This window comes from Ochotona curzoniae, unplaced genomic scaffold (genome assembly GCF_017591425.1).
Source record: "Ochotona curzoniae isolate NIBS_2020 unplaced genomic scaffold, NIBS_Ocur_1.0 scaffold_4701, whole genome shotgun sequence".
NCBI classification, from domain to species: Eukaryota; Metazoa; Chordata; class Mammalia; order Lagomorpha; family Ochotonidae; genus Ochotona; species Ochotona curzoniae.
This window is the reverse complement of record NW_024467122.1, coordinates 39,109,602-39,127,134: the sequence shown is the minus strand read 5'-3', so window position 1 is coordinate 39,127,134 and position 17,533 is coordinate 39,109,602. Positions and strand designations below refer to the sequence as shown.

General features: G+C 53.7%; 1 protein-coding gene across 1 annotated transcript; it reads right to left on the bottom strand.

The window, feature by feature from the left end:
• Positions 1-363: 363 nt before the first annotated feature.
• On the bottom strand, positions 364-17,392 carry TGM1 (transglutaminase 1). Its single transcript, XM_040969527.1, has 15 exons — positions 17,079-17,392; positions 16,058-16,393; positions 15,743-15,931; positions 14,687-14,935; positions 14,243-14,361; positions 14,010-14,117; positions 13,413-13,587; positions 12,902-13,040; positions 12,660-12,763; positions 8,403-8,491; positions 7,467-7,620; positions 7,082-7,363; positions 6,748-6,908; positions 6,247-6,383; positions 364-770 (listed from the first exon to the last, which is right to left on the bottom strand). The coding sequence occupies exons 2-15, from the start codon at positions 16,386-16,388 to the stop codon at positions 545-547; spliced, it is 2,463 nt and encodes an 820-aa protein (XP_040825461.1). The 5' UTR covers positions 16,389-16,393; positions 17,079-17,392; the 3' UTR covers positions 364-544.
• Positions 17,393-17,533: the final 141 nt, after the last annotated feature.

Sequence of the window (17,533 nt, the reverse complement as noted above, 5' to 3'; positions counted from 1 at the left end):
GCCACCTGTAGCAAGTATTGCTATGAGTTAATGTCTAAGGATGTAACTGAGAACAAATCAGACAAGACTCTCTGCTCCCATGGGGACAATATGTTGGTTGGGAAAGGGAGGCACAGTAAATTAAAAGTTAAAATATATAATGTGTTGGATGGCAATGAATGCTTCAGAGGGAGAAGTGCAGTTAGGAGTGAGCAGGCTGCAATTTAAAATACAATGACAAGAAAAGACCTCACTACTGGCCAGGCACCATGGCTGATGTGCCAGCCCAGATTCTCTGAGCCAGGGCTACCAGAAATGTCAACCTAGACCGTTGCTCTGCACTTCTCAGCCTGGCCAAAACCAACAGTTGGACAGAACAGTAGCTTTCTTAAAAAAGAGTTTATTCTCATCCATGCCACCCAGTGCAAGTGAAGATTGCTTCTACCTGCCAAGTGCTCATTTTTGCCATCTTTGCTCCTAGTGGAGCTGCTGTGCTGTGGTGGTGCCCCATCTGGGGCAGTGTCCTTGTGATGCGCCTGCAGTCCCATTTGCTCCTGACCCAGGGCTAAGCTTCACCTCGGGACATCATAGGGATGGTTTCTCCTGAGAAATTGTCACCGGCGGTGTCTGAGAAGCCCCTGCCCCCGGAGGCAGGGGCCACGTCCACCTGGATGACACCATGCACCTGGGACAGCTGTGGGCTGTCCAAGCTGGCAATGAGCTGGCGGGGTCCTGGGCGCACGGGCACGAATGTCTGGCGTAGTGTCACTGTCTCATTGCCCCCGATGTCCCTGTGGGCAGAAACAGGATCAGAAACCTAGAGTAACTGACTGTGTCGGGGTAGGGAGTGAGGACTTCAGGGCCACCTGGAAGGCAGAAGCTGCAGGTGGAGCCATTCAGGGTATTTCAGGGTTCATCCGGCATCTCCACACCCATGACCAGGACAAAACCTGAAGCCCAGGGCCGCCTCCACAAAACCAGGTCAGCAGCCACCCTGCTGGCAGCCTGAGCTGGGAGTCGCCCCCTTCTCCAGGGCACCTCCCTGCCTGCTCCCACGTACACCTGGACGGAGCCTGCTCTGCTGCACCCTCCTGGCCTTGCACAAACCCCCCTCCTGTCCCTTGCTGCTGCTCTGGCCTCCACCCCTCTCCTTGCTACCCCATGTCACCAGGGGTTTCTAAGACCAAGAGAACACCAAAATATGACTCGGGGGCCCAAAGCAACACTGCCAAATGTCTTCAGTTTTGCCAAGAGAATGAATCACCCTCTGCCACAGTCACCTCTTCCAAAGGTGAGAGGGCATTTTGACACAGCAAGATTCTAGGAGGTGGTTGGCCCAGGAAGACAGGAAAGGCATTCCCAAGATCCAGAGCTGCCTAAACCCTGGAAACTGATGCCCAGTCCAGGAATCCCCAGCTCACCAGGCATTTCACGGACCTTCCCGTTCAGCTGATCACCCAGAAGTGAATGACACCCACCAAGGGCTTCCAGGATGAGCACTCAGATCCCAAACCTCTCACCTAGGCTCCCTTGGACTCAGTCCTTCTGCCTGCATAAGCCTTCTCATTGTCCACTATTGCTCCCAAATCACATCGATCATCATGCTGTCCTACATGCAGAAAGGCCACCTGTTCTGTCCCAGCCACTCCCCCTCACAGGCCCAGCTCATGCAGCCTCCTCCAGAAGGAGCCTCTAAATCCCTCCAGTCCCCAGGACAAGGCTTCTCCTCCTTCTCCAAGTTCCTCCTGCAAGCTGCATGGTGTACTTCCTGCATGGGACAGGACTGCATTTCCTGCTCATGCCAGCTCTACTCTGCCCACACCCTGACCTACAGCCCCTCTCCTCTACCTGAGCTCAACTCAGGGTCCCTCTGTGGAGCCAGAGCTGTGCAGTCACCACAGCCATTCATGGGGGTAAAGCAGCACGCCCAACTCCCTAGATGATCTATCCTTGGGACAAAGTGTTGGCTTCAAGTCTGCCCTTCAGAGGTTCCCCTAAGCCACCTCCTTCTCCTCCCACTCATTAGCTGCCTGGTTTAGGACAAGTTTCTTGACTTTCTGATCTCTCGGGATCTGGCCCATAATACAGAAGTGAAAGTAAAACAAGGAAATAGGATGAGACAGCCATGAAGGTACCACCAAACCCTGGGAAGGAGGCAAGCAGGATACAGAATAGACTAGATTCTGATAGGAAGGTCACAACGAGGTCTAACATCAAAGATGGACTGTGAGTTGACTGGCTAAAATTTTTTTTAAAGATTTATTTATTTTGGGTCTGGCACAATGGCTAAATCCTCCCCTTGCAAGGACCGGGGGCCCATACGGGTGCTGGTTCATGTTCCAACTGCCCCACTTTGCACCCAGTCCCCTACTTGAAGCCTGGGAAAGCAGTGGAAGAGGGTTGAAAGCTTTGGGACCCTGCATCCACGTGGGAGACCCTGAGGGGCCTCCTGACTCCTGGCTTTAGGTTGATTCAGTTCGGGCTGTGGTGGCCATTGGGAAGTAAATCAACAGATGGAAGATCTTCCTGTCTCTCCTTTTTTTTTTTTTTTTAAGATTTATTTATTTTATTGCAAAGTCAGATATCTATGGAGAGGAGGAGAGACAGAGAGAAAGATCTCCTGTCTGATGATTCACTCCCCAAGTGAGCGTAATGCCAAGTGTTACGCTGATCTGAAGCCGGGAGCCAGGAACTTCATCCAGGTCTCCCACGTGGGTGCAGGGTCCCATGGCTTTGGGCCAACCTTGACTGCTTTCCTAGGCCACAAGCAGGGAGCTAGATGGGAAGCCAGGGCTGCTGGGATTAGACCCAGTGCCCATATGGGTTCTCGGTGCGTTCAAGGCGAGGACTTTAGCTGCTAGGCCACGGTGCCTGGCCCCTCTGTCTCTCCTTCTCTTCATAAATCTTATCTGCCTTTCCAATAAAAATAAATAAATCTTAAAACAATTTACTTATTTTATTTGAAAGGTAGTTAGAGAGAAATCTTCCATCTGCTGGTTCACTCCTCAAATAGGTGCAATGGTAGGACTGGCTCAGGCTGAAGCCAGTAACCAAAGGCTTCGTCTGGGTCTCTCATGGGGGCGCAGGGGCCCTGGGATGTCGATCATCTTTTGCTGTGTTTCCCAGGCACCTTAGCAGGGAGCTGGCTTTGAAATGGAATAACCAGGGCTTGAATAAGGGATGCTGCTGTTATAGGCAGTGTCTTCACTCCCTCTGCCACCACAACACTAGCACCTATAAATGTATTCTTTTTTTCTCTTTTATAAATTTTTTTTCTATCTTAAATTTACTATATGTGCTAGGTTGAAAGTTATTTAGGCTAAAATTGTCCTTTCAGAGTCTTTTTAAGTGGCTGGTTTTGGAACACAGATCACCTACCACACTAGCATCTCATTCGAGTCCTGGCTACTCTGCTTCCCATCAGCTCCCTGCTAATGCACCTGGGAAGGAAACAGATGAGCCAAGTGCTTGGGCCTCTGCCAGATGTGGGAGCTCCCCAGGGAGTTGCATGCCACTGTGGCCATTTGTGGGGTGAACCAGCAGGAAGATCTTTTTCTCTGTTCTCCCTCTCACTCTGCCTTTTAAATAAATAAAACAAACAGTTTTAAAAGCAAAAAGTCTATTGAACCCAAATCTTACTGGATGGACCGTGCTATCCCATAATCTAATCTTCATATCTCAGTAACTAACATTTCCCAGAGAAACTGCTCGTTACCTCCTGCCAGGAGAGGCCAGCGCTCTCTTCTCCTGGACTTGTGGCAGGAGGGGTCTCTGCCCGCCCCTGTTTGCAAGCTGAGCCCAGTACCAGGCAGCTGCTAAAACTGCCTAGCTCCTGTACATGGGAACGGGTCATGAGAATAGATCCTGGAGACCCCAGAAGGCCTGTATTCAGCCAGGCTTGCCCTTCAACTTTCCAACTTGGGCAGTACCACAGTCAGGGCTTGACCTACTTTTTCGAAAACTCCGCTTAGATTTTTCTTCAGAGCCATATAAAGCAGATGCACACACCTGCTTGGCCTGGATACAAGCATGTGTACAAACACACACACACACTCAGCCCGAACCTCCGATGCTCCGTTGCAGCTGACGGAAAGGGCAGGGCTCAGAGCCTTGTTAGCGTATCCTATTAATGTCTCTTCACTGGAGATGACATCAACCTTTCCCGAAGAGTCAAACCTACTCTCAGGAAGGGAAATTGGCTACTCTGAGGTCACTGTGGGGAAGTATCCAGGCTCAGGGGAGGGAGAATCTCCAAGAAGAATGTGGAATGGACTTGCCACCCAGCTGGTGACTACTGTGGTGGGGCCAATAGTTGCCTGGCAGAGGAAGTCCTGGAATGTTTATTAAGAGGCCAGTCACCAGGCTGGGTTGGCACACCTTATGCTATAATGGGGTTCCATACCACAGCCTTTGATGTGCAAATGAGAGGCCAAGCAACACCGGTCTTGGAATCCAATATATCTGAACCAACAGCCCAGGGACCTCCCCTTGGGACTCCTGGTGTCCTAGAGGTCCTGGTTGGGGCTCAGCAGCAGCTGAGGAGCCCCAGGGCATGCCAAGAGGGATTGCCTTGAGACCATCAGCCTGAGGGGATATGCAGGTAAGCCCTCAACATGGTGGACCTCTCCTCACTTCCTAGTGGCAGCTGGATCCAAAGCCCAGGTTGGGTGAAGAAGGGATGGGTGTGCTGCTAAGCAAAGTCCAGCTCCAGGGGGAGGAGGTCCAGCTTTGGGGTGGAGAGCAGATCAGCAGGGAGTCTGGAGCCCCACTCTCTGAGTGGCCTGACACCCCAATGAGGCCCACGTAAGGAGGAATGTGCCCGCTGGTGTGGCAATACAGCATTCCCAGGAGAGTACCCTTCCCAGCTCTGCTCTGAAGGCGGAGTGCTGGCTGCCATCAGCAAGTTAAGGGGGAAGAGAAGCTGGGCAGGCAGGGTCCTCTCTCCCCATCTGGCCTGACCGCCCTCCCCCCCATAGGCTGTCACTGTCCTGCAGCAGGGACTCTATCTACTGAAACAAGCACCTGCCCCTGCCCCAGGGAAGCTGATCTGAAAGGTCAGCCTCTGACCTTCTCTGGTTTCCCTCTGAGCCTTCCCTGGGGAGGAACAGGGGTAGGGGTGGGGACACATGTAGGTCTGTGTCTGAGCTGAAGCACAGGCCCAGTAACATAAGCACTGTGCAGGCCCTTACCAGGCCTGGTGCCTTGGTTGGTGACCGTACACCCTGCGGGGCTGGTGTGGGCCACGGGTACTTGGCCTTCACAGCAACAAACCAGACAATGAGCTGTGAGGGATGCCTCTGTGGGGAGGGTGGTCTGCCTCATGTGAGCCCTGAGTGACTGGGAGGCCTGGCCACCAATTCCCCTAGCTGCCAAATGGACATGATAATGACAATAAGAAAAAGAACCAGCACCCAACAGAGTACTGGGCCAAGCACTGTGCCAAACACCCTTGGTACTCTGGTTATTCCCAGTGGACACGCAGGAATACTGAAGCTTAGAAGGGCTAAGTCATGAGGCCAGCGTGTGGCATAGCATGTAGCTGCCACCTACAGCACTGGAATCCCAGATAGGCACTGGTTCCAGTCTTGCATGTTCTACTTCTGTCCAGCTCCCTGCAAATGTACATAGGCAGACAGCACAGGATGACAAAAGTCCCTGGACCCCTGTACCCACACAGAAGACCCAGAAGAAGCTCCTGGCTTCAGCCTGGCCCTGTCCTGGCTATTGTGAGTGAACTCACATTCTCTTTCTTACTCTGTTTTTTCTCTCTCTCTGTAACTCTGCCTTTCAAATGAATTTTTTTAAAGGGCTAAGTGACTTGCTGAAGGGCACATAGGAGCAATGGCACTGTGACTTCAACCCAAGTCTTTGGGGTTCCAAAGCTTTTGCTTTGAGAGCACCTGACAGTCTCTAATATACCTTAAAGAGTTCTTGTGACTCTAAGTGAGATCATGGTACTCAAAGTTGCCTGGCCAACTCTTTACTGCTGGGTAAATGTTAGCAATGAGTTACTAACGATTTCCACGTGCAGTTTTGGCTCCCTAATTAGATGGTGAGGCAGGGCAGGGACACTGAGCCATCACAAGGCAGCCAGCTGGTATCCTTTAACACAAGGTGGACTGAATCGAATGGAGTCAAGATAGATTGCTGGTTGACTCCGGGCAGCTCAGAGGGGTCCTGACCCAAAGACACAGGAGAGCTGGCACCTAGAGTAGCCTGGGAGGAAGGGGGACAGTGGTAGGAGGCAGGAGGGGAGGCCAGACTCACCCAACGTTGAGGATCTTGGGTCTCTGCAACCCAGAGCCCTCAAGCCGGAAGACGACGTTAGTGAGGGTGATGGGCAGGGGGTTCTTGAAGACGATCTGGACTTCACACTCCTGGCCAACCACAGCTGCTCCCAGCAGCTGAAAGAAGAAGAGGCCCACCTCCCGCATCAGAGATCCCCTTCCACCACACACAAAAGGACCGTACCCTACATCAGAGGCAGACAATTCCTTAGGATCAAACTTCCCTAAGTCTCACATTTATAGCCCAAGACAAATGTTCCCAGGATTAGGCAGGAAATTCCAACCCAGTCCCCAGTCAACAGCATCCCTGTGAGGTGCTGAAGGTCCCATTCCCCGATGACCAGCCCATGGCTGGTCCTTGGCTCTTCCTTCCTTACAAAAGGCTCCCCTAATCAATACCCTCCCTTCCTTTCTCTTATGTCTCTCAGCCCGTGGCCACCAATCCCTGGCTTCCCCTCATGGCCCAGAAAGCTGCACGCACCGTGAGGGAGAGATCTGGGGTGCGCACGCGGAACGTGTGCTGCTTGGCTAGCACCTGCCCACTCTCCTTGACATGGCCAGAGACGTTGAGCAGCATGGCCCCTTGGTCCACCAGGTGGGGCCGGTACTCCTTGTAGGCCACGGGCATGGTCACGCTGTCAGCTGTGGGGTGGAGGCATGGTGTCACCATGACATGCTTCCCCACGTGCAACCTGCCTGCCTCCCCACTCCAGAGCAGTGGTTCCCCATTGCTTCTGGCGAAGTCTCCATGTCCACAGCCCTGCCCCATACCATGCCTGGCCACATGGAGGCAGAGCTGAGCAAGCAGCACTTACAGGCCCCTGGTGGCAGCACCACCTCCTTCTTCGATTCCTTGAAGATGGTGCCAGTGACACCCGTGTAGAAGGTGACTGAGAGGTAGAGGTGCAGTTTCACCGTGCGGCGGCTGCTGCCGCGATTGTTCAACACTACCGAGACCGTCAGATCCTGCCCCATCACCGCATCCTGCGCTTCCACCTGCATGGCCACATCCTCAGCCGAGTCCCGGGTGGCATACACATTGGGTTTGCTGCCATGGGCAGCTGCTGTCTCCACCGCCTTCCGCTCTGCGTCTGAGCCTGTGGGGGAGGGGGTAGCAGGGGTGAGTTCCAGTTCTGTTCCACTGGAGCAGACGAAAGCTCAGCAGAAGCACTCTGTGTGGGCTTGGGGAATGAGTGGTACCTTCGGGGTGCTTGTAGATATGGGTGATGTCCTCCCGCATGTTGGAGCTGATGGCCTTGGTGACGATGAGCGTGCCAATGGCTTTCTCCTCCACGTACACAATCTTGAAGCTCCCATCATCCTGCCGCTGCCAGTACACCTTGTCACTATTCACCTGTTGGGGTGGAGACAGCCACAAACAGACATGAGTGAGCCAGAGAGCCCAAGCTGGAGGGGTAGGGTGAGGCCTCTACCCATCCTCAGATCCCCTGATTTTGGACTTAGCAGGTCCAAGAATGGGAGCCTTGAGGGCTGAGCCAGAGAAGGCCGTAGAGCAGGGGAGAAGCCAGCCTGGCAACCACCGTGACTTTTAGCGGGTAAAACCTCTGTCTGCAGTACCAACATCCCATAGGGGTGCATGGCCACATCCATAGGGGTGCTGGTTCCAGGGCTACTTCATTTCTCCCTGCAAATGGCCTGGGAAAGCAGCAAAAGATAGCCTAGGTGCTTGGGCCCCTGCCACCCATTGGGGAGACTCAGAGGAAGCTTCTGGGTTTGGACTCACCCAGCTCAGGCTGAGGCAGCCATTTGGGGAGTGAACAGGGGATGGAAAAATCTCTCTCAATGTAACCCTGACTTTCAACCAAATAAACAGATCTTTAAAGAGGAAAAGCAGCAGCAGCAGCTGGCCCAAGAGTCTGCTAGCAGCGCCTTTTGGCATTAATAACAGTAATCCCTCACGCTCATGCCCTGGCTTTACGACTTTGGGAAGTAGCTCCTTGCCCATTATGTCTTTGATCCAGAGTGCAGGAAGCAAGGCAGCCTTCATTATCCCCTTTTTTACAGTTGCGGAAACCGAGACTCATGGGCTGAGTGACCAGGCTGAGGTCCCAGAGCGAGGCAGGTTGGGAGAATCCAGCATGACTGCCCAAAGAGGCGCCCAGCCCCAGGCCTCACCTCTGCAAAGATGAAGGGCGTGTCATACTTCATGTAAACCAAACCATTCTTGATGGACTCCACGGAGCAGGGCCCGCAACAGAAGATGCCTGGTGAGCAAGGTAGGAAAGAGGTGAGAGGCCCAAGGGAGGTCCTGGGAATGGGTCCCGGTGGTCTCCAAACTCCAAGGCCTCCCATGGGTGAGGAGACACGTTCAGTGAAAGAAGCAGGTGCCAGGACCTCCCGAGAGAGCTGGGAGCAGAGAGAGTAGAAAGCCTTAATGCCGAGGAGCTACTATGACCTGGGCATGGTGCTAATCCTCTATGACATGTGATTCATTTAAATTGTTCCAACTACCAGACACTGCCTAGATTATTCCCAAATCATAGGAAGAGTCTTAAAAAAGACCATGGGAAGGTGTACATGATAAAAGAATTATGTGGAGAATTCAACATTTTTTTTGCATCAAAATAAACACCTTTGAATTACACTGTCCATGAACTTGTTGAAGTACCCTGAGAACAGAATACCACAAACTGAAGGTGCAAGGCCATTCCTTGCCAACTTCACACATATAAAAAGTGATCAAGGGCCCGGCATGGTGGCCTAGCAGCTAAAGTCCTCACCTTGAACGCGCCGGGATCCCATATGGGCACTGGTTCTAATCCTGGCTGCTCCACTTCCCATCCAGCTCCCTGCTTGTGGCCTGGGAAGGAAGTCGAGGACAGCCCAAAGCTTTGGGACCCTGCACCCACGAGGGAGACCCCGAAGTTCCTGGCTCTTGGCTCTGGATTGGCACAGCACCGGCTGTTGCGCTCACTTGGGGAGTGAATCATTGGACGGAAGATCTTCCTCTCTGTCTCTCTTCCTCTCTGTCTATCTGACTTTGCAATAAAAATAAATAAATCTTTAAAAAAAAAAGTGATGAAGCTGAAACTCAGCACTTCCCCAGCTACCCTCAGAACCCCATGCATGCCATCCACTCCATTTCCCAGAGCAGAGACACCAACTCGGATCTCAGGTCCAGTGCTATGGCTGAGCAAGTTAAGCTGTCTCCTAAGGTGCTGGCATCCCATATGGGCTCTGCTTCTGATCCAGCTCCTTGCTAACTCACCTGGGAAAGCAGTGCAAGATGGCTTAAGTCCTTGGCTCCTGAATGCACACAGGAGACTCAGAAGAAGCTCCTGGCTCCTGGCTTCTGCCTGACTATTGTAGCTACTTGGGGAGTGAATCAGTGGATGGAGGATTCTGTCTCTTCCTGTCTCACTATAACTCTGCGTTTCAAATAAATAAATCTTAAAAACAAAACAAAATAAAAAACCAACCCTCATATCTAGTGCCTGGTGAAGCTGTTGCAGGACCATGGTCAGCCTCAAGGTGCCCAGGTCGGGGGCTCTGTACAGGCGTTGAAAGAGAGGGGATAGACAAGAGAGCAGAGTAGGAATGTAGGCTAGGTGAGGAGAGGAAGAGGCTGAAGGAAGGCAACTGGAGGGGCCACCTGGCTGTCTGGGGTTGGAATGTCCAGGCAGGAAGTGGGTAGAGAGGTCTTTGAAGACACAGAATCTGCGAGGTTTAATGTCTGCAGAAATGTGCAGGAAGACAGAGGAAGTGCCTGGCAGGTGACGTGATCCTATCTTAGAGTTGGCTTATAGGAACTATTTTTTTTTTTGAAGATTTATTTTATTTATTTGAAAGGTGGAATTACAGTGTGTGTGGGGGGGGAGGGGTGAGACAAAGAGTGACATCTTCCATCCACTGGTTCACTCTCCAGTTGGCCACAAAGGCTAAAGCTGGGCTGACCTGAAGCCAGGAGCTTCATCATGGTTCCCTGTGTGGGTGCAGGAGCCCAGGCCTTTAGATTATCTTCTGCTATTTTTCCCAGGTATGTGTTATCAGGGAGCTGGATTGGAAGTGGAGCAGCTGGAACTCAAACCAGCGTCCACGTTAGATGCTGGCGCCACAGGCATTTATGTTACACCACACCTCCTGCCTGGGGCCATCTTCTTGGACCCTCTGAGCCCTGATTTTCTGTGCACATAACTCAGACAGAACAACAGAACAGATGGAGACTTGATAAAGGTGACAGTATGTTGTCAAAAAGGGAGGGAGTCAGGAGCTGGAGTCCCTGCTCAGAGCACACTGCTCTGTGCTCCACACACTTGCCACAGGGAAGGTCACTCTATGACACTGCTGTCCAAGTGTTCTGGGGGTGGGGGAAGGGAGAGAGATCAGAATCATCAGGGGGTCTGCACTGTGGCAAAGCAGATCAAGCCACTGCCTACAGCTCTGGCGCATCCTTTATGAAAACCTACCTGCTCTACTTCCAATCCAGCTCTTCATTAATGCTGCTAATGTGCTGGGAAAGCATCAAAGAATTGTCCAAGTGCTAGGGGCTCCAAACCCAGAGGGAAATCTCAATGAAAAAGGATTCCTGGCTTTGGCCTGGCCCAACCTTGGCAGTTGCAGTGATCTCCAGAATGAACTAATGGATGGAAGGTCTCTTTTCTCTGTCTCCTCGCTGTCCCCTGAAACTCTGTTTCCCAGCGTGGTAGCCTAGCAGCTAAAGTCCTCACCTTACCAGTAATCCCGTATGGGCACTGGTTCTAATCCCTGCTTTCCATCCAGCTCCCTGCTTGTGGCCTGGGAAGGCAGTTGAGGACAGCCCAAGCCCTTAGGACCCTGTGCCCACATGGGAGACCCAGAAGAGGGTCCAGGTTCCTGGCTTTGGATTGGCTCAGCTCCAGCTGTTACAGCCACATGGGGAGTGAGTCATCAGATAGAAGATCTTCCTCTCTGTCTCTCTTCCTCTCTGTATATCTGCCTTTCCAATAAAAATAAATAAATTTTTAAAATAAATCTTTAAAAAAATCACCAGGGGGAACTTTTAAAATCATAGGTTGTTAGAGTCTACCTGGAAAAGCCGATGTGTCACACTGGAATGAGACCTAGGAATTTACTTTAAAAATACCCCTGAGGGAAAACAGGGAATTCTTTTCATGTTACTTAATTCTAAAATTCCCCTTCTTTTTTTAAAAAAATATTTATTTTTATTGCAAAGTCAGATATAGAGGAGGAGAGACAGAGAGGAAGATCTTCCATCTGATGATTCACTCCCCAAGTGAGCGCAACAGCCGGTGCTGTGCCAATCCAGAGCCAAGAGCCAGGAACTTCGGGGTCTCCCACGTGGGTGCAGGGCCCCAAAGCTTTGGGCCATCCTCGACTGCCTTCCCAGGCCACAAGCAGGGAGCTGGATGGGAAGTGGAGCAGCCAGGATTTAGAACCTGAGACCATATGGGATCTCAGTGTGTTCAAGGTGAGGACTTTAGACGCTAGGCCACCATGCTGGGCCCTAAAATTCCCCTCTCTAAAGCATGTATTACTTATAGCAATGACTTTGTAAGCTTTAGGATATATATAAATATTCTCTGCTGGCACCCACATGGGAGACTCAGATTAGCTCTGGGTGGCCTGCAGTGGGCATTTGGGGATGTGAACCAGTGGCTGGAAGATCTCTGTCTCTATTTTTCAAATAAAACAAAAACAAATAAAACAAAAACAAGTAGTTAAGTTGTTTTTTTTTTTTTTTTACTATATAGATAAAAAGTTCTGCCACTGGTTATTTCCGGGACACATTAAGTTAACAAAGAAAGTAAAAGTCACAGATTTGTGGGGTAGTGCAGCTTCTCACTGAACACTCTATCTCTTTACTCTCCAACCATCTGAGCACACCAGCCATTATAAATGAGTCAAACAAATCATCATAAATAAATAAATACAATTCAAGCAAATATGTGGTCATATAAAAAAGTGATGGGTCGGGCATCTAGCACAGCAACTAAGATGCCACTTGGGATCCTGCTTTGTAATGCCTAGGTTTGAGTCCCAGCTCTGCTCTCCCTTCCAGCTTCCTGCTGATGTGCATGCTGGACATTAGCAGGCAAGGGCTCCTGTAGTGGAGTCCTTGCTACCCAAGGGAGAGATGTGGATTGAGTTTCTGGCTTTTGGTTCTGTACTGGCCTAGCTCTGGTTGTTTCAGGAATCTGGGAAGTAAACCAACAAATGCACAATCTCTCTCTATCTCTTTCAAATAAACAAATAATAATTTTTTAAAAGGTGTAAAGAAACCAATGGCTAGTGGTGGTTCAGTGGATAAGAACCATGTGGTTAAAGGACCTGGCTCTCAGACCTAGGCATTGAGCTTGTTACCTAGCTCAGGGAGAGGAGGAGGAAGTAGGGATGGGGGAGGGGGCGGGCCAGGGGGTCAGGGACTAGCCTTACCACTGCTGGTCTCCTGAGGCGTGGCATCCACAACCTGCCACCCATCGAAGCCTGAAGGCAAATCTGGCCGTTTCATCCAGCAATCATTCCAAACATGGAAGTTCCTAAGTGGACACAGGAAAAGGGGTGCTGGTCTGAAACTCCCCGGCTTCTGGCCCTGTGCCTTCCTCTACACCCAGGTCACTCTGTCCCCAGGCAGGGACAGGCGGATCAGCTCCAGCTCCCAAGCCACCCAGCCTTACCACACAGAGTCATGGTTCAGGTGCTCTAGTGGCTTCATGTTCTCATCAAAGTAGATGTCCATAGTGAGGGATGTGTCTGTGTCATGTGCAGAGTTGAAGTTGGTGACAGTGCGTGTGGCCAGTCCCAGACAGCGCAGCACTGCAGAGGGGAGTGTTGTTCAAGCCGGGTGCACTTAAGGCATGGGGACAGCAGCATCAGAGGGCAAAGGACAACATGGGGCAGAAATGGGGAATACCAGATCAGGGAGCCAGGACACACGGGCTGAGAGAATGTCAGTCCACCTGCTGGGCTCAGGCTCTGCCTGTCCCTTCTCCCGCCTCTCCCTTAGGCCTCTTTCTGCTATTAACAATAATTAATGATAATTAAGGCCAGCCAACCACCCACCCTCACCTGCTTCCTGTGCTATAGCCACAGCTGGGCTGGGCGGAGTGAAAATGGAACCTGGCTCCCCACCCTGTCCCTGCCAGGACCCAGGCTGCTCCTGTCCTGCTTTCTTCTTCCCTCCACTACCTGTGGTGGTCACACCAGCAAAGACCCAGCACTGGCCGTAGGGAACGGAGTAGCCGGTGCGTAGGTAGCTAAGCAGGATCTCCACGCTGCCCACCCACGCCGAGGGGTTGGTGCCTCGAGAGTAATCGCCAGACCAGTTCCCAATCAGGACTCCGTTGTCATCCAGGGAGTTCACCTACCCAGAACAGGATGATGATGGTGTGTGTATGGAGGGAGGACGTAGGGCCTGGTGGGGTTCCCAGCCCTGCCCCTTCAACCAACCAGCCCACCTCACCCCTCAGGGTCTGGACAGCAGGCTGAGCCCCACCCACTCCTCCCCAGAGCCATGATGTCCCCCTCCCACCCAGAGCTGACGCAGGAATGCGAATCTTGGGTGTGCCAAGTTTGGGGTTTGGTCCTACATTCCACAGGAGCTAGGACAGGAGCCAGGAAGGGTGAGAAAGAGGCAAGGGAGGGGAGGAGTGGTGGGGAGTTCCTTCTATAACACCCTTTGTGGATCAGGGCTGGGGGCTGCCCTGATCCACAAAGCAGGGCAGTACCAAGTGAGTGGGGCGGAGGGTGAGGGTGTCAGACACACAGGGCACCCAGGGTGCTCACCATGGCAGAGATGACCCGTGAGACACTGACAGGGTCCCCACGGCCTCCATAGGGCATCCCCCGCCGATCCAGGATGTACAGGCAAGCATCTAGCACCCCATGGTCAAACTGGAAGGAGACAGGCAGATGGGGGTGATGAGTCCACTGTATCCAGGCACCAAACCTCAGCCAGCGCCCCAGCTGCAGCCTCCCGGCCCCTGGCCATCCTGGGTGACCCTGACCAGAATTCATACCTGACCATAGTTCCAGGTCCGCTCGCCAATCTGGGCTTCCGTCCCATAGTAAATCCTCCCTGACTCATTAAGCACGTATTCCTGCCGCCAGTCCTCATGGTCCACATACACGATGTCGTCTGGGTGCGCAGAACACACACACACACCCAGTGAACTCCAGCTCTCCCTCTCAGCCCCACCTCTGCCCCGGGGTCAGTTCTCTAGGACTCACGTCCACCCAGGAGGGTGAGGGGATGCCTCTTGGTAGTTACAATTGCCGACAGTGACAGCCGGACCTGCAGCCTGGGCCCTGTACCTGGTCCTGTGACCCTGGGCTGTCACCTCCCTACCCTGGACAATAGGAGGCTGGCTGCCTGGAAGACCAGGGGCACCCTGACACCCACTTGTGTCCCAACCAAAGAAACTGCCCTGCCCATTCACTGGCACTGGCCTGGGTTGGCTCACCTGGGCACCAGGGATTGAAGAGGATGTAGATTTCGTTGCGGGGGTCAAAGGGCAACTGGAACTCTCCAGCTTCTGTGCGAGTACGGACAGTGAATTGAAATTTGCCGATGATGGCGCTGGGGGAGGTGTGGACCCGCAGGTTCAGAGACTGTCCACTGGACTTGGTCACTTGGGCCTTCCAGCCACCACTGCCCCCTCTGCCTACTGGGATGATCACGTGGGTGCCCTTGCCCACCTCAGGGTTGTTTCCTAGGGTGGGGAGAAAGCTGCAATTAGCTGATAAGGCTCCCTTAGGAGGAGGAAAAAGAGAGGACGGGGCCTTGGACTTCTGGCCCCACTCTGAATGCTGCTGACAAGCCAGTGTGTGTGTGGTGTGTGTCTCTGAGTCGGACGTTCACTTTAGCCTGTGACAATCTCCCCTCCCACCTTGGAGCAGCCCTGTATTCACCCAGTGCCCGCGTGTCAGGGCACAGCCCGAGTGCAACACCCCAAACCTGTTCCCCTGATCATGAACTCAGAGGTATAAGAGGAGAGAGCAAGGTCCTTGTCACCATCTGTCACCTGTCTGACTATCCCAGTGTCTGGACTGGGCAGGCACAGGGCAGCCCTGGTGGAGGTGGTGGGGGGTACCTGGGAAATTAGAGGCTGGGGCAGGGGCAAGGGTATGTCCTAATCAAAGGGTGAGAGGAGTCGCCCGCCCCCGGCAGCTGCATAATCACCAGGCTGGACAGTCAATGGCCACTAAACAACGCGGTGAGAGAGGCACCTGCCCTGGGCCATGGGGACAGCAAGACAGAAAAAGAGAGAACGGGGAGCCAGTCACACCCCAGGGAAGATAGCACCCATAGAAAGAGAGACACACAGAGAATTAGATGCCAAAGAGGAATGATGACAGTGATGCCAAAGTCCCTCCCTGGCAACCTTCCCACCTTCACATTTGTCTGCGGTGTCTGGCAGAGGGGAGAATGGGGCAGGGGATGAGCCTGGGGACCAGCCTGAGTCTAGGGGCTGGTCAGTCTCCCTCCAACCGACCTTCTTACGCCCAGCCCCACTGACCGATCTGCAGCTCCAGGGCGATCCGGTCGGAGGACTCATAGGAGCGGTTCAGGAAGAGGACTAGGTGGAATGGCTGTCCGCGGCGCACGATCAGTTCATCGTACTCAAACTCGTCGGTGTGGTGCTCTCGGCGGTTCTGGTCTGAGCGGTTGCTCAGCAAATCCACACCGGTCACCACCAGCATGCCCTCTGCAAGATCACATCTCTGAGTCAGTGGTCCTAGCTGGATCCCGCCCCTCGCCCCCCCTGCTACTCGCCTGCCCCCTCCAGGGTCGTTCAGCCCTCATCAGCCAAGGGTGGACTAGCTGGCCTCACCTCGGATGGTGCCATCTCCGGCTGCGTTCACACCGCCACCCCGCGAATCGGGTCTTCCGCCCCGAGAGCTGGACCCTCGACCTCTGGAGTCAGAGGGCTCGCGGCCCCAGTCATCATCTGTTGAATTCCGGCAGGAGCAGCAGCCACAGCAGCGAGCCCAGAAAGAGCGGCCTCCTCCTCCCCCTCTTCCCCGGGACCGTCTGTCTAGCTCTGGCTCAGGCTCCGGCTCTGGAGAAGGTGTGGCCGAGGGCTGCAGGGGGCCTCCGCGCCAGCGGCCCATGTCCGAGCGGCCCATGTCCGAGCGGCCCATGTCCGAGCGGGAACCATCCATCCTGCCTGCCAAGGAGAGGCCGGAGGGAGGGAAATGTGGAGGAAGGGGAGAAGGCAACTCATCACCTGCTCAGACCTCCTTCACCCAGGACACCCCAGCCAGTACCAGTCCCTCAGAAGCCCTCCATACATGGTGCTAATTCGGGCCCAGCCAGGTGACCCAGACAATCTGACCTTGACCCAGACTTTCCCACCCAGAGAAAGCTGCTCACGCTGCGGAGAACAGTCCTGCACCCTCCTCTGCCTCCTAGATCCAGACACCTAACCAAGAAACCCATTCAAGGACCCAAGTTTGGCACATGGTTCCCGGCATGCACAGACTACTCAGACTGGAGTGTGGGCGCAGCAGCCCTGGCCATGGTCCCTGCACCTGTCAGCTGGCTCCAGTCTAGATAATCGGGATGCTGACAATCTCTGGCACCCGTTGTTTAACAGACACCACCCCTCCCCATCCCTTTCCCCCCAGCAAGGCTCTCCAAAGGTACAGGCACTGTGGGAGGTCTGGGGTCCACTGCTTTCACAGGGCAAACCCCACACAGGGCTGCTGGGAGGGAGGGGTGTGTCCCGGCAGTGCTGGGTTCCAGGTACCACCGAGTCTCAGACAGGTACTGGCTGGCCCGCAATTCACCTCTGTGGGGCCCTCAGTCAGCTTGAAGAGAAGGGATGGTCTCAATATGCTGGAGCCCCTCACCTGGCAATGGTGCTGGTGTCCGCAGTGCTGAGTCCCAGCCCGGCCAATGAGGTCGGGACTGAGGGAGTGGGCAGGACGCTGCCGTAGAAGTGGAAGGTGTGGGGCGGAACCAGGAGGTAGTTTATGAGGGATGAGGAGGGCGGGGCCAAATAGCTGAAAAGAAGGGGAAGAAGCTTGGTTGCTCCATTCCCCCGAGGGGGGTGGAGGTGGGGGGAAGTACCTGGGTTCAGGGGGTTGTCTCGGGAGGTAGGGGAAGGAAATGGTGAGTCCCACACCCATCCCCTTTCCAGGAAGGAGGGTGAGGGTGAGGTACCAGGGTCTGTTCAGGCTGGAAATGGGAAAATGGTAGATTCCGGAGAATCCCAGCCCTGCAGGGCACCACCCCCGCGCCCCCCCCCTCCGCTGCATGTGTAGGGAACCATGGGGCAGGGAGCCCTCTGCCCTCAGACCTGCCC